Raw genomic sequence first — 16,687 nt, forward strand, 5'->3', positions numbered from 1 at the left:
GGCCCGGCTCATTGTTGTATTTTTACTAGAGATGGGGTTTCACCATGTTGGCCAGGCTGGTTTCGAACTCCTGACCTCAGATGATCCACCTGCCTCCGCCTCCCAAAGTGCTGGGATTACAAGTGTGAGCTACTGCGCCTGGCCTATTGCATTTTCTTAATGGCTAATAATGTTGAGCATTGCTTTACATGTTTCTTTGTCATCTGTATATCCTCTTTGGAGAAGTGTCTCTGTGCATCTTTTTAGCATTTTAAAATTGGGTTATTTTTGTATAGTTGAGCCTTGACAATTCTTTGTATGTCCAGAGAGAAGTCTTCTGTCAGATAGGTGATTCGCAAGTATTTTCTCCCAGTCTGTAGCTTATCTTCTTATTCTCTTAGTAGTGTTTTTGTTTTTGTTTTTGTTTTAGCCAGAGTCTCACTTTGTAGCCCAGGCTATAATACAAGTTGCATGATCTTGGCTCAATGCAACCTCCGCCTCCCGGGTTCAAGTGATTCTCCAGCCTCAGCCTCCCAGGTAGCTGGGATTACAGGCGCATGCCACTGTGCCCAGCTAATTTTTGTATTTTTAGTAGAAACAGGGTTTTACCATGTTGGCCAGGGTGGTATCGAACTCCTGACCTCAGGTGATCTGCCTGCCTCAGCCTCGCAAAGTGTTGGGATTACAGGAGTCAGCCACCCTGCCCGGCCCCCAATACTATATTGAATAGGAGTGGTGAGAGAGGGCATCTTTGTCTTATGCCAGCTATTCTCTGGCTTCAGCCTACCAAGTACCTGGGACTATAGGCAGGTACCACCACACCCAGCTAATTTATATATTTTTTGTAGAGATGGGATTTTGCCATGTTTCCCAGGCTAGTCTCAAACTCCTGGATTCAGGCGTTCCACCCACCTCAGCTTCCTAAAGTGTGGGATTACAGGTGTGAACCAGCACACCCGACTTGAAAATGATCTCATTTCTCCTTTGCTTATGAAGCTTAGTTTGGCCAGATGTGAAATTCTGGACTGGAATTTCTTTAAGAATGTTTAATATATTGGCCAGGAGTGGTGGCTCACACCTGTAATCCCAGCACTTTGGGAGGCTCATGCAGGGGGATCACCTGAGGTCAGAAGTTCAAGACCAGCCTGACCAACATGGTGAAACACGGTCTTTACTAAAAATACAAAAATTAGCTGCACGTGGTGGTACACGCCTGTAGTCCCAGCTACTTGGGAGGCTGAGGCAGAATTGCTTGAACCTGGGAGGCAGAGGTTGAAGTGAGCTGCGGAGATCCCACCCTTGCACTCCAGCCTGGGCCACAGAATGAGACTCCATCTCAAAAAAAAGAGTGTTTAATATAGGCCCCCAATCTCTTCTGGCTTGTAGGGTTTCTGCTGAGAGGCCCACTGTTACTCTGATGGGCTTCCCTTTGTAGGTGACCTGCTGTGTCTCTCTAGCTTCTTTCATTTTGACCCTGGACAATCTGATGATTACGTATTTTGGGGATGATCTTGGGAAGTATTTTGCAGGGGTTCTCTGCATTGCCTGATTTTGAATATTGGCCTCTCTAGCTAGACTGGGGAAGTTCTCACGGATGGTATCCTGAAATATGTTTTCCAAGTTGCTTCCTTTTCCCCTTCTCTTTCAGGGATACCAATGAGTTGTAAATTTGGTCTCTTTTAATCCCATGTTTCTTGGAGGCTTTGTCCATTCCTTTTCATTATTTTTTCTCTATTCTTATCTGACTGTCTTATTTCAGAAAGCCAGTCTTCAGCTTGGTCTATACTACTGAGGAGATTCTTTCCCCAGCTTGGTCTATACTACTGTTAATACTTGTGATTACATTGTTAAATTCTTGTACTGTGTTTTTCAGCTGTATCAGGTCAGTTACATCCTTTTCTATCCTGGCTATTTTGTCTGCCAGCTCATATACTGTTGTATTATAATTCTTAGCCTCCTTAGATTGGGTTTCAATGTTCTCCTGAATCTCAGTGATCTTTGTTCCTAACCATATTCTGAAGTCTATTTCTGTCATTTCAGCCATCTCAACCTAGTTAAGAACTCTTGCTGGAGAACTGCTGCGGTCGTTTGGAGGAAAGAGGATACGCTGGTTATTTGAGTTGTCAAGAGTCCTTGTGCTGGTTCTTTCTCATTTTTGTGGGCTGATATTCCTTCAGTCTTTGAAGTTGCTGTCTTTTGAATGGGTTTCTTTTTCCTTTATCCTATTTGATGACCCTGGGGGTTTGATTGTGTATAAGGTGGGTTCAGTTGGATGGCTTCATTATTGGACAATTTTAGGGGACCAAGGCTCAGTTCAGGACTCCTGAACTGCATGCTCTAACTCTAGAGAACTGGTATCCAGCCCTGGCTTTGATCTCTGGCTCCTTCAGATTAGAAACCTGCTCTGCTGGAGGGGCCACGCTGCTCCCAGACAACTGGTCACAACACTCCAATGGGTGGTGCCAGGCAAAGCACTTCGTAGGGTGGCGGCAGCGGGATCTGTCCTTGTTTGCATGTGCCAGCAGCAGCACGGCGGGGTGCATAATCATCGGCTGTGACAGGGTGCTAGTGAATGTCAGGGAGCCAGCCTCTGGGCATTTGTAGCAGCAGCAGTGGTGGCAGTGTGGCTGGGGTGGCGGCAGGAGCCACGCTGGCAACTGTGCACCTGTTCGTTGGTGCCAATGGTAGGGTTAGCATGGGGGCGGGACACTGGTGGATGCAGGACTGTGTGTGCCCTTTGTGCATGTTCACACTGGCAGCAGTGGCTGCTCAGGGCTGCATGTAGGTCCACTGTTTTCTCTGCCTAGTTTCCTGCGGGAGGCCCAACATGGGTGGGGCACTGGCAGGGGTGGGGCTGGCAGGCTCTATGCTGCCAACACTCTGACAACAATGGTGGTGGGAGAGGAGAATGGGGGGCTGGGGTGCACTTACACTGGCAACCAGTGGCACAGCAGGGTGCACACACAGGCATGCTGTTGGGGAAGGATGGGCTAGGTCCACCCACACACACAACCAGCAAAACGATATTGAGGGTGGCTGTGGGCAAGAGCCTGCAGGCAAAACCACACGGGGGAGGCTTCAGTGGGAGCAGGGCTCAGGGGGGCTAGTGTGTCCATGGGGCCGCTGTGCAGGAGCACTCCCCGTTCAGGTATAGTCTGCCAGTGCAGGAGCTCTGATGCTGCCCCAGGAGGTACCTGGGGATTCTACAGCAAGCAGGCTTGGCCAGGCTGGAGCCACAGGAGAGGCCAGCAGACTGAGGGTTGCTCAGGTCCGACCAGCCCCATCTGATGGGCAAGACTACCCTGGAGAGTTCAGGTCTGACAGTTCCCCTAGGGCTAAAGTCTCCTGTGAGAGCAAGTCAAGCCTAGGGGATGGGCGTCCTGGCTGTGCTCCACCACACATGCTTCTGCATCAAACCCCCTGGCCTGGCTCAGGCTGGAGTTCTGCCCCGACTGAGGTAGGAGGCAGAACTCGACTTAGGAGGTGAGGCTTCACACCAGACCAAATTGAGGACTAGCTAAAACAGGTCAGGGCAGAAGCGCCTCCCCATAAGACCCACCTCACAGTCTGCTGTCAGTTTACCACTGCCATGGCAACACTTGGAAGTTACTGTCCCTTTTCACGGCAATGACCCAACAACCCAGAAGCTACCACCTACATTCTAGAAATTTCTTTATAAACTGTCCCTTAATTTGCATATAATTAAAAGTCAGTATAAATGTGACTGCAGAGCTGCCTCTGAGCTGCTGCTCTGGGCGTGCTGCCCATGGGGTAGCCCCACTTCACTGGGAGCAGTGCCTCTGCTGCTGTGCATGTGTCTGTTTTAGTAAAAGTTCTGTTTATCACCACCGGCTCGCCCTTGAGTTCTTTCCTAGGTGAAGCCAAGAACCCTCCTGGGCTGTCTCAGTTTTGGGGCTCACCTGCCCTGCATCACTACCACTTTTTTTTTTTTTGAGACAGAGTCTCGCTCTGTCGCTCAGGCTGGAGTGCAGTGGCCGGATCTCAGCTCACTGCAAGCTCTGCCTCCCGGGTTTACGCCATTCTCCTGCCTCAGCCTTCCGAGTAGCTGGGACTACAGGTGCCCGCCACCTTGCCCGGCTAGTTTTTTGTGTGTGTGTGTGTATTTTTTTTTTTTAGTAGAGATGGGGTTTCACCGGGTTAGCCAGGATGGTCTCGATCTCCTGACCTCGTGATCCGCCCGTCTCAGCCTCCCAAAGTGCTGGGATTACAGGCTTGAACCACCGCGCCCGGCCTACTACCACTTCTTTGAGTAGCTTCCCCTGCCAACGCAGCTGGCAGTGGTGGTCAGGGGGTCCCTCCTGCCGGGATTCCAGAGGCCATGGCGAGAGTGGGTTGCCCCTTGCTAGTTCAACTCACCCCCTTCACAGGAGTCATTGGGAGCCAGGAACGATTCCTGGTGCACAGTAACCCTGTGCAGGGTTCCCAGCCTCCTCCTCTGTCTTCCCTTCAGCCTCTGTGTCTTCCCTCCATCCACTTTCAGGGCCTTTCCTCTGAAGATCTAGGAGTCTAGGAGTGCACCTGTCCTCAGTGTCCCTGTCCCTTAGTGGGAGAGGTTTCTTTCTCCTGGCTGCATCTAGTTGGCCGTCTTGGAGCAGGAGCAAAATCTAGGTAAAGTCTTTAAACAGCTTCAAGTTAGGGTTCACACGAACCCCTCTTTGGAAAAGCGAGGTATACGGGGAAGGGACCCAGAACTTCCTTGCCCTCTCTGGGCATGCCACCCTCCAGGAACCTCCACATGTTCAGCTCTCTGGAAGCTCCTTTTATCTCTTTTGCTTTACGTCTTTCCTCACTGAGACTTCCAGCACAACGTTGAATGCGAGTGGTGAGAGCAGACATTCTTGCTTTGTTCCTGATCTTAGAGGGAGACCCTCAAGTCTTTTGCCACCAGTTAGGATGTTAGCTGTAGGTTTCTTGTAGGTGTTCTTTTTCACCTTGAGGAAGTTCCCTTTTATTGCTAGTTCGCTAACAGTTTTTTTTTTTTTAATCGTGCGTGGGTGTTGTATTTTGTTCTGTTCTTTTTCTGCATCAATTGATGTGATCACATGAGTTTTGTTCTTTAGGTTGTTAGTATGGTGTATTCCACTGACTGCTTTCTGATTATTGAACCAGTGTTGCATTCCTGGAATAAAATCTCATTGGTCATGGTGTATTATAGGTTGAGTATCCCTTATACAAATGCTTGGGAATAGAAGTATTTTGGATTTCAGATTTCTTTGGATTTTGGAATATTTGCATATGCATCATGAGATATCTTGGGGCTGGGACGCAGGTCCAAAAATGAAATTCATTTATGGTTTTTTGTTTTTTGTTTTTGAGATGGAATTTCACTCTTGTTGCCCAGGCTGGAATGCAATGGCACAATCTCAGCTCACTGCAACCTGTGCCTCCCGGGTTCAAGTGATTCTCCTGCCTCAGTCTCCCATGTAGCTGGGATTACAGGCATCTGCCACCACGCCCGGCTAATTTTTGTATTTTTAGTAGAGACGGGGTTTCACCATGTTGGCCAGGCTGGTCTTGAACTCCTGACCTCAGGTGATCTGCCTGCCTCAGCCTCCTAAAGTGCTGGGATTACAGGCATGAGCCACTGCACCCAGCCTCATTTATGTTTTATATACACCTTATGCACATAGCCTGAAGGTAATTTTACTTTTCCCTTGGGGATGCTGAATAAACTGCATTGTGTACCTGCATTTTGACTGCAACCTGTCACATGAAGTTGAGTATGGAATCTTCCACTTTTGACATCATGTCAGGGCTCAAAAGTTTTGGATTTGGAGCATTTTGGATTTGGGATTTTTGAATTAGGAATGCCTAACCTGTATTCTTTTTATGTATTGCTGGATTTCCTTTGCTGGTATTTTGTTGGAGATTTTTGGATCTACGCTCATAAGAGATACTGGTTTGTAATTTTCTCTTTTTTGTAATGTTTTTATCTGGTTTTGGTATCAAGGTAATGGAGGAGGTGTTTTTTCCTCTTCTGTTTTCTGGAAGACATTTTATAGAATCCATGTTAATTCTTTAAACATTTGTTAGAATTCACCACTGAAACTATCCAAGCCTGGAGATTTATTTTACAAAATGCTTTTAACCATGAATTTTTTTAAAAAAGTGTTTTTTTTTTTTTTTTGAGACAGGGTTTTGCTCTGTTGCCCAGACTGGAGGTCAGTAGCGTGATCACAGCTCACTACACTTTGACTCAAGTGATCATCCCGCCTCAGCCTCCCGAGTAGCTGGGACTACAGCCATGTGTCTCCATGCCCAGCTAGTTTTTGTTTTTGTTTTTGTTTTTGTTTTTGTTTTTGTTTTTGAGACAGCCTCTCTCTGTCACCCAGGCTGGAGCACAGTGGTGCGATTTCAGCTCACCACAACCTCTGCCTCCCAGGTTCAAGCGATTCTCCAGTCTCAGCCTCCCATGTAGATAAGATTACAGGCATGCACCACCACGCCTAGGTAATTTTTGTATTTTTAGTAGAGACAGGATTTCACCTTGTTGGCTGGGCTGGTCACAAACTCCTGAACTCAAGTGATCTGCTCACCGCAGCCTCCCAAAGTGCTGGGATTACAGGCGTGAGCCACCGTACCCAGCCCTAAAAAGGTTTTTTTAAAAAGCCATTCTTGTAGAAGAGGTTTACTGGCTACAGATTCCCTTGGTTTTCTTTTAAGAATGTCTTTATATTTTACCTTTATCCCTGAAGGCCATTTTCACTGGATACGGACTTATGAATTGACGGTTTTTGTTTAGCACTTCAATATGTTATGCCACTTCCTTCTGGCATCCATCATTTCTGGTGAGAAATCCACAGCCCCCCAAATCTTTATTCCCATATAAGTGATGTGTTATTGTCCTCTGGCTGCTTTCCAGATTTTTCTTTGCCTTTAGTTTCAGCAGTTAGATGAGGTGTGCATATCTTTGTGTTTCTACTGTTTGGGATCTGTTCAGCTTCTTGGATCTGTAAGTTTATGTCTTTCATCAAATTGGGAAGTTTTCAATCATTGTTTCCTCAAATATAGTTTTTTGTTTTTTTGTTTTGTTTTGTTTTTTTGAGACAGAGTTTCATTCTTGTTGCCCAGCCTGGAGTACAGTGGCACAATCTTGGCTCACTGCAACCTCTGCCTCCTGGGTTTAAGCTGTTATAAGTAAAATGTTTATTCAGAAACAGAATGCTTGTTCCTCAGTACTGCAAGGAAAGATCAGCATTCAGACAAAAAGTTTTCTCAACAAGGCAAATTTACTTTCTGCAGAAAGAGTGCTCCTTGCAGATGGAACAATGGTGAGAGCACACCTGAACAAAGGAGGGAAGCCATTTTTATCCCTTTTGCAGCTTGTCCCTGCTGCTGTGTCCTATCTCCATTGGCTGGAGCCAGACCTCACAATCTAGGCTAAACCTGACTGGCTAATAACGTAAAACTTTCCTAAATAGGTAAAGGCAAGGGAGAACAAAGGAAAAAGAGGAAGTTGACTCATTCCCTTATATCTAACATCCCATACATCTAAAATAAATATCTTGGTTAAAGTGCAAGGACATAGAATGTACTCATTCCCTTACATCTAACATCCTTATGTCTTAAACAAACATTTTGGTTAAAGTACAAGGACATAGAATGTGCTTATTCCCTTGTATCTAACATCTCTTACGTCAAAAACAAATATCTTGGTTACAGTACAAGGACATAGAATGTGCTTATTCCCTTGTATCTAACATCTCTTACATCAAAAACAAATATCTTGGTTACAGTACAAGGATATAGAATGTACTCATTCTCTTGTATCTAACGTCTCTCACATCAAAAACAAATATCTTGGTTAAAATACAGGGACATAGAATGTACTCATTCCCTTATATCTAACACCTCTTATGTCTAAAACAAATATTTTGGTTAAAGTACAAGGACATAGAATGTACATTATTTCTAACACTTACCATTTATTCTTTAATAAGAAGGGAAACTTTGAAAGGGAACTTCTTTGCTTTCTACAAAGTAATTCTCTTGCCCCAGCCTCCTGAGTAGCTGGGATTACAGGCATGTGCTACCACACCTGGCTAATTTTGTATTTTTAGTAAAGATGGGGTTTCTCCATGTTGATCAGGCTGGTCTCGAGCTCCCAATCTCAGGAGATCCACCTGCCTTGGCCTCCCAAAGTGCTGGGATTACAGGCATGAGCCACCACACCTGGCCCCCAGATATGTTTTTGTCATTTTACTCTTCCTTCAGGATGCCAGTGATGTGAAAGACCTTTGGTTATTGTCTCATGTGTCCCTGAGGCTGCTTATTTTATTCTGTCTTTTCTTCTCTCTGTTAGATTGGACAATTTACATTGATCTGTCTTTAAGTTCACAGGTCCATTGGCCCTTTCCTATTTGTCTCCATTCTGCTTTTTTTTTTTTCTTTTTTTCGAGATAGGGTCTCACTCTGTCATTCAGGCTGGAAAGCCATGGAGCAAGCATGGTTCACTGTAGCCCCAACCTCCCAGGCTCAAGTGATCCTTCTGCTTCAGCCTCCTGAGTAGCTGGGACTACAGGTATGTGCCACCAAGCCTGGCTAATTAAAAAAAAAAAATTTGTAGAGATGAGGGTCTTGCTGTGTTGCCCTGGCTGATCTCAAACTCCTGGGGCAAATGATCTTCCCACCTCATCTCCCAAAGTGCTGGGGTTACAGGCATGAGCCACTGTACCTGGCCTCCATTCTGCTATTAAGTCCATTGAGCAAGTTGTTTATTTCAGTTATTCTATTTTTTAGTTCTAAAATTTCTCCATTTGATTCTTCTCTCTCTCTTTTTTTTTTTTTTTTTTGAAATAGGGTCTTACTCTCTTGCCTAGGCTGGAGTATAGTGGTACGATTGTAGCTCACTACAGCCTCAACCTCCTGTGCTCAAGTGATCTTCCCATCTGAGTGTGCTGAGTAGCTGAGACCACATGAGTAGCACTACCGTGCCTGGCTAATTCTTTTATTTTTTATTTTGTAGAGACCAGGACTTGCCATGTTGCCCAGGCTGGTCTCAAACTCCTGGTTGATTCTTCTTTATGATCTGTTTCTTTGCTGAGACTTTCTATTTTAACATTTGTTGCAAGCATTTGCAGTTTTAAAAATAGCCGTTTAAAGTCGTCAGATAATCCCAACATCTGTGAAGTGTTGACAGTGGTTGATTGGGTTTTCTAGGCAAGTTGACATTTTCGTGGTTGTTTGTATGCTGAGTAATTTTGGATTGCATCCTGGACTTTTTGAGCATTATGTGGTGATATTCTAGGTCTTACTTAAGTTATATGGGAAATATTGATATTTTTGTTTTAGCCAACAGTCAATCTTAGTTTTAGGGCACAAGTTCCAACCCCCAACCTGTAGACCATGAACATCACGTCAGTTCTTAAAGCCCCTGTGCCATTTCCAGGTCAAATCTCCTGGGTATGCTCTGCCCAGTGGCCAGTCTGGGACCGGGGTGGTTAGTTCAGTTCTCAAAGTCTTTGGTAAGTCAAAGTGTGGTATACGCACAGGATTCACACATGCTCGATTCTAGAGAGTTCTGGAGACATAAACCACTTCATGGGGTGACTTTCCTGAGCTTCTGGCTCTGTGCTGTCTACCCAGTACTTTTCTGATACCTTGCGGTTTACTCTGTTGCACACGTCTGCCGTTGGGCCCACTTCCCAGCCCACATGGAGAGAGGACAGAGTGAGAAAAGGACAACGGTTGCCCCACCCCCTCGGAATAGTAGCTAGCACCACAGGGCCTGGGACATGAGGAACCAGGGAGATGGGGGACTTCTGTGTTTTCCAGGAGAGTCGGGAGTTCCTCTTCTGGCCCCAGAGCCAGGCCTGGAGGCTCCACTGAGCTCTCGTGTGCTCTGTGGTGCACACTTCTGCTTCCAGATTGCTGCTGCACTTTCTCATGGGGGCGGTGAGGACACTGCGTTCGTGGCTCTTCTCTGGTCCACCTGCCGCTGTCCTCAGTGTTCCAGCAACTGCCAAGCCTCCTGCCCAGGTTTCAGAGCTGTTGTCAGTGGCAGGGGAAGGGGCACCAGCTGACCCACCTTGCCAGCCGCTTGCTTTTATGTTCACTCTGGCCTCATCCCTGCAGTGTGGGTAGACTGTGATGGGCTCAGCCGATCCAGTCATGCAGGTCACTCGGGCACCCGTTTCTGACGGCCACAGGCAGTGCAGCATTGGGCACACTTGTTCAGCCCCAGACGTGTGCACTTGGGTGTCTCCGTGACCTGGGCTGGGATTTCTGGAGGGCTGAGGCCCCAGACACGGAATTGCCAAGGAGAGTGCTGCCCGGAAAGACTCTTCCAGCGCGCTCCATGCAAACCTCTTCGCTTTCTTACTTTCTAAACCATGGGACAGGACAGTGGCCTTGCTAACCACATTCCCCTCTCCCCTAGGGACCCTTGACTGATGGTTTATTGAGCCCAAATCTGGGTGCCCTGGGGTGCAAAGGCAAGTCCCAGGGGGCAGCTTAGAGAGAACTGAGCAGGGAAGCGCTGGGGCTGCGGGGGTCCCTGCCACAGTGCGCTGCTGCCTGTGGTTCCACCCAACACGGGTCAGCACAAAGGCAGCTGTCAGAATGCCGCATTCCTAAGTGGCTTGCAGAGCTGGCGGCTGGGTCAACATTTGCTTCCAGTTGCGATCATCTGAGTGGAGCCTCGTACTTACACAGCCGGGCCCTCAGCAAGCATCCCTTCAGCACCCACTCTGGGAAGTGCACCGGTTCTGGGTGGCTTGTCACACCTCAGCTGAGAAGGTCCTGATTGCTGCCTGCAGGGCTGAGATCAGCCTCGTGGACTGGGTGGCTTTTCAGCTCCACTCCCTGGGCCTGCCTTCACGGCATTCATGACCTCATGTGTTCAGTTACAGCTGGCTGTCGGGGACAATCCCTACTCCCTCAGGGGGAGGCAGCACCCAAAGGGAATTAGGGGCTGTCACAGTTGAGAAGAGGGCCCTCCAAGAAGGAGGCAGGTGAAATCCCAATGCTTGAGCTCTTGGAACCCCAGCCGGTGAGGGTCCCGAGCTCCTGAGCCTCTGCGTGTCCACTGAGCACCTGCTGCCACACACGCTGTTTCCAGTGCTGGACATGGCGGCGCACAGCCGTACGTGGCTTCCCGCAGCAGGGAGACAGAGATAGACAAGCAGGCAGTCGCAGGGAAGCTGTTGTGTACCATGGGATCAGGGAGCTGCTTGCGAGATGAGAACAGGACAGCACCAGGAGGTGAGGCTGGGGAGGTGACAGAACCAGAGCCCTTGGGGCCATGTCCAGTTCCCTGCCCCTCCCCGGGCTGTCATTTGTTTGGCACCTCAGTTTTCCCGATTCTCTCAGAAGCGGCAAGCTGGTGAGGGTCTTTTGTTTGTCTACCCAGTGCTTTTTGGACATCATGCATAAGACTGCACAGACTCTCCTGCCACTCTGCAGACAGGAAACACAGGCCCTGCACCATGTTAGCCTGGCTGGAGCCAGCATCTGGCCCCAGGTGTTCAAGTCAGTGGCCTTTGGCCCACTTGCTGGTGTGGGCATGGCCTCATGCAGCATGGCAGTATGCAGTGGTGGCCAGGGCTGCAGCCCCTGCGATTCTTCTGTCTGTCACTCTGTGCCCTCAGCACGGGGCCTCTGATCTATGCCTGTTTCCTCACTTCTAAAATGGATGCAAGAAGAGATGCTCCAGCATCTTGGCTCCCTCAGGACAGGCTAGGGGATGCAGGACCATCGCCCTGGTGTGGATTTTTAATTGCACTTTCAGATGCATCTCGGCATGCACAGTGGGTTACAGCCCCTCAGGTCATCTCCCCACGGTCCCTTCCCCAGAGGTTGTCGAGGCGTGTGTGGAACAATGCCTGGCGTGGTGGAAATGCTGTCAGTGTCAGCCACTGTGACTGGATTTAAGTTGATTATTTTGAATCAAGCGTTTTCACACTTCAAGGTGGCCCTGGGAAGCAGGAAGGGGTCAGGACCCAGGAAGTGCCATCTCTCATAAGCCCTGGGGGATGAGGGGCCGGTGGCCTCCCCAGGAGGCCAAGAGGAGAAACAGCATTCAAGAAAAGCAAGTCTGGCCTGGTCCAAGAGACCCCAGCCCAGCCCATTGGGTGAGCAGGGACCATAAGGTCCTGGCTTGGGGCCAGCCGAGCTCATGGCCTCTCGAGGCTGATTCAGCACAGGGACCAGCTGCCAGGTTGGCCCGGGGCATTCAGGGGGCTCTCAGCAGGGAGGGACTGGTGCCTGAGAGAGAACTCTCAGAGGGGGCTCCAGGCACGCATCACCAAGCCCCATTGTGGCCTGAGGCCTAGAGGGCAGGACCCACAGTGTCCACCTCATGTCCACAGGGCCCCGGCGTTAAGGCTGGAATAGGGGGTGGGTGAGCCTGGGGACCCCCAGCCAGGCATGGGTTGGTTTGGGTTGGGGGTAGGCCTGAGCCACAGTTGGGACTCCCCCAGCTCAGGGAATGCCCAGGAGAGGGATGGGCTTGGAGGTGAGAAGGGCGTTGAGAGTGGGGTGGCCAGAGGGTCACACGACGTGGTAGCAGGCAGTGGCTGGTGAGTTGCAGACCTCCCCTCACTCCCACACCACCACCCCCAGGTCAGCGCCAACGGCAACGTCCTGCGCAGCGAGATTGTGGGCTCCATCAAGATGCGGGTCTTCCTCTCGGGCATGCCCGAGCTGCGCCTGGGCCTCAACGACAAGGTCCTCTTCGACAACACGGGCCGTGAGTACCTGTGCCAAGGGCCGTGCGCATGAGGACGGCTTCACCGGGCACGCACATTACAGCCCAGGGCAGGGTTGGGCCAGGCGGAGGAACAAGCTGGTTTCAAGCACTTGGTTTAGCAGCATTTCACACTGCTCGAGACAGCTGTGTAGAGTATTGCTCCCTTCCGGGACATAGAAGGCGCAGGGGACTGAAATCCTCCAGTCCAGCTGGGAGGCCCCCATCACCCAGCCTCACATGCCAGGTCTTGCACCCTGCCCTGCACTGCCCAGGCCGCTGGAGCTCAGGATGAGGCCTTGCTCGCTCCCTCCCAGGCCAGGTTCTCCCCTCACCTTGGGCCCTAGGTGTGGGCTGTGTGAAGGCCACGCACAGTGATTCTCGCTCCCGCTGCTGGTCTGTAACACTTCCCACGGCAGGGCGGGGTCAGAGGGGCTCAGGGCCTGGGTTTGCAAACTGTGCCTCCCGCCTCTCAGCTGTCACAGGCCACGAAGAGGGTGCAGTGGCTAGGCATGCCCCCGTTCCTGGCCCAGTGAGGGCTTCTTGGGCATCAGCCCATCAGGGCAGCTCCCCGCCCGGGGCTGGGCAAGGCCCCACCCACATAGCCCTCAGGGAGGTGGGAAACCAAGGAAGACCCAGGACCCCGTGGATGCCGGGGCCTGAGCCTTGGGGAGCCCCGAGCCATCCCCCAGCCGAGTCCATTGATCAATCATTCAGTGAACGTGTCCTGAGCAGGTCCCCTGGGGTGGCCGCTGGAGACTCAGCATGAACCAGACCCACCAGCCCTGCCCGCCGGGACCCCAGGGGTATGAGGAGTGATGGGGCAGTTGTCTTGGGACCCAGCCCCCTTGGTGTTTGTGGCCCAGGCTGCTGTTACTGCGTGGACTGGGGGCCCTGCTCTGCTGGGGTGGGTCCCAGGTGGTAGGAGTACTGCTGAGAGAGTGACCCGGAGGGCCCAGGTCTGTTCTACCCTCACCCCTGACCCCAGGTGGCAAAAGCAAATCTGTGGAGCTGGAGGATGTGAAGTTCCACCAGTGTGTGCGGCTATCACGCTTCGAGAACGACCGCACCATCTCCTTCATCCCGCCCGACGGCGAGTTCGAGCTCATGTCCTACCGCCTCAACACCCACGTGAGTGCGCCACCCCAGGGCTGGGCTGTTGGTGGCCTCCTCCTCCCCTTCACCTCCAGGAGGTGAAGCCCAGGCAGGCGCCGAGGCTGGCCCCACCCCATGCTCCATGAGCTGCCTGGCTCCACAGAGATGGAGTCTGAGGACCTGGGACTCCGAGCTTTCTGAGGGGCACATACCCCTTTCGCCACCACACCTCTTTCCCAGGCAGCCCCCTAGAGCAGGCCCTGCGCACGTTTTCTGCATTTGTACCGAGGCCTCCCTAGTAGCTCCCTGCTGCCTCGGCCTGTCTGCCCTGACCCTCACTGATGTGGCTGTGCACTCCCCACAGGGCCCTGGGCCAACAGCTGGGCAGATGGCCCCTTGCCCTGGGCCTTGGTTTCCCCTCTGAAATGGGCCTTTGTCAAACACGGCCAGGTGTGAGCACCCTCTCCGCCCTCCTCGGCAGGTCAAGCCTTTGATATGGATCGAGTCGGTGATTGAGAAGCACTCCCACAGCCGCATCGAGTACATGATCAAGGTGCAGGGGCCCGAGGCCACCCACTGAGGGCCTTCTGGTGTCTCTGGCCTGTCCTGGGGGCCTAACCGAGGGCTGGGGGTGCTGTAGGGCTGCCATCCATGCACCCTCGCTGTGGCCTCAGATGCAGGAGTGGCCTGACACTGAGGGGACACCGCCTGAGGCCTGCTCCTAGATGATGCCACTTGTGGGGAGGGGCCTATAACTAGGCATCCAGGACACTCCCAGAGGTATTGCCCCCAGGTGGAGCACTCTGCCCCTCCGTGACCCTGTCCAGCGCAGCCTGGCCCTGGGACACAACATTGTCCTAGGAGGGCGGGGCCGAGGGAGGGGTGGGGAGCCTTGGAAGCTGAGCAGACAGGAGGACGAAGATGAAACGCCTGAAATTAGGCCTTGGGAGAGTCTCCAGGGTAGGCGTGGGGGTGGGTAGTGCCTGGAAAAGTGGGGCTAGGGAGGATTCCCCAGGCCAGGCTGAGGGACATGTGGCCTGGAGGGGCTGGGCCAGCTCACTTTGGCCTCCATAACCCCGGGCCGCATCGGCCTGGCCTACAGGCCAAAAGTCAGTTCAAGCGGCGGTCAACAGCCAACAACGTGGAGATCCACATTCCCGTGCCCAATGATGCCGACTCACCCAAGTTCAAGACGACGGTGGGGAGCGTCAAGTGGGTCCCCGAGAACAGCGAGATTGTGTGGTCCATCAAGTCCTTCCCGGTGAGCACTGCATCCAGACATCCACATGTCCCCTGCGCCTGTCTCTCAAGGCAGCCTGGGTGCCGCAAGACCCCCGCACCTCGAGATGGGGTGACTGTGACCACCGTGTCCCCCACACCTGGGGCTTCTGAAAGGGTGGACGGAGAGCCAAGGACTAGAGGGAAAGTGGGAGGAATCAGAGGCTGACTTGGCCCCTGGCCCTCTTTCTGCTTTCCTCTTGTTTGTGAACCAGCCTCTGTCTTCAACCTCAGGGCAGTGCCCTCTTCCTCTCTCTCTTTGCTGCCCCCGAGTACTGATGTGAGATGGGACTCCTGTCCATGCAGGCCCTGAAGGAGCCCCATCCACCCTGGCAGGTGCAGGGCCCTTTCCGTGCAGGCTCAGCCTTGCCTGCCATCAAGGGGCATGGCTGCCTGTAGGCCAGAGCAGCATAGCCTCCAGAGCCCTGCACCAGCCGCCCATGTCCTGGGCCAGCTCTGCACTGGCATGACTTCCCTGGCACCATGTTAGGGGTTCTGAGGACTTGAGTCTGGGCTTGCTGGGTGTACACAGTGCACAGAAAGGCTAGGCCTGGGCATGGCTCTGGAGCCGAGCCGGGTGGCACTGACCTGCTCCGCCAGGCAGGCTCAGGGCAGACGCTACCTTCCATGTTCTCCCGTCTCTCTGGCTGCAGCCCCAGCCTGAGTTAAGCTGGAAATGCTGCAATTCAAGCGCCTTGAATTTCATGATGGCACTTTCCCTCCCAGTCTCAATCTAATCACATGACATAAAATGCAGAAAGTAGAGGAAGGAGAGAGAAAAGCCCGTTACCCCACCACCTAATACTCCCGTCAGCCTTTCTGTGCGTCTCCTTCTCACCTTTCTTTCTGCGTATTTTGGTCTTCCTCATTATACTCAAGTCGAGCCAACTCGGCGCCTGCCCTTCCACGCAGCGCTGCGGCAGAGCGTTTTCCTTCTGGTGTTGACTGTCTTCTTGGCGGTCGGCTTTGGGAGCTGTGGAATATTCCATGGAGGGGTAGTGACCATCCCTGATTGTTGGATTATCTCCTCTTTTCCTGCAATTCCACTGTTGAAAATAGTGTTTATTATTTAAAACACAATGGGAGAATACCTCATCAAATAAACAGCATGGTGAGCTGTAGACGGAGGAGGAAGGGACAGGGCTAAAGGCCGAGACACAGGCTGGCGTGGACCGTGCTAGTGTAAATTTGACTTCGAAGCTATGCACGGGCACACCTCATTTAATTGTGTTTCCCAGATACTGCATTTTTATTTTTGTTTCAGTTTTTAAACAAATGGAAGGTTTGTGGCAACCCTGTGTTGAACAAGTCTGTTGGCGCCATTATTCCAACAGCACGTGCTCACTTCGCGTCTCTGTGTTGTCACTCTTGAGCAATAACGTATGTTTTAACTAAGCTATGTACATTCTCTTAGACATAATACTGTTGCACATTATTCAGACTACATTATACAGTAAGCTTTTTTTTTTTTTGGAGACAGAGTCTTGCTCTGTCACCCAAGCTGGAGTGCAGTGGCACAATCTCGGCTCACTGCAGCCTCCACTTCCTAGGTTCAAGCGATTCTCCTGCCTCAGCCTCCTGAGCAGCTGGGATTACAGGCATGCACCATCATGCCTGGCTAATTTTTTT

At 51.4% G+C, this 16,687-nt stretch overlaps 1 protein-coding gene across 4 annotated transcripts in view; it reads left to right on the forward strand.

Moving 5' to 3' along the window:
- AP1M1 (adaptor-related protein complex 1, mu 1 subunit) overlaps window positions 1-16,687 on the forward strand; it is a 34,699-nt gene that overhangs the window by 13,044 nt on the left and 4,968 nt on the right. For 3 of the 4 annotated variants that reach the window (XM_011953260.1, XM_011953261.1, XM_011953263.1), the window contains 4 exons: window positions 12,562-12,688; window positions 13,674-13,816; window positions 14,262-14,333; window positions 14,883-15,041. In XM_011953260.1, the coding sequence (XP_011808650.1) occupies window positions 12,562-12,688; window positions 13,674-13,816; window positions 14,262-14,333; window positions 14,883-15,041 (501 nt within the window). The remainder of the gene's footprint in view (window positions 1-12,561; window positions 12,689-13,673; window positions 13,817-14,261; window positions 14,334-14,882; window positions 15,042-16,687) is intronic. The other variant, XM_011953262.1, reaches the window with a different exon arrangement.

The sequence above is a fragment of the Colobus angolensis genome, unplaced genomic scaffold (assembly GCF_000951035.1).
Source record: "Colobus angolensis palliatus isolate OR3802 unplaced genomic scaffold, Cang.pa_1.0 Scaffold36, whole genome shotgun sequence".
NCBI lineage: Eukaryota > Metazoa > Chordata > Mammalia > Primates > Cercopithecidae > Colobus > Colobus angolensis.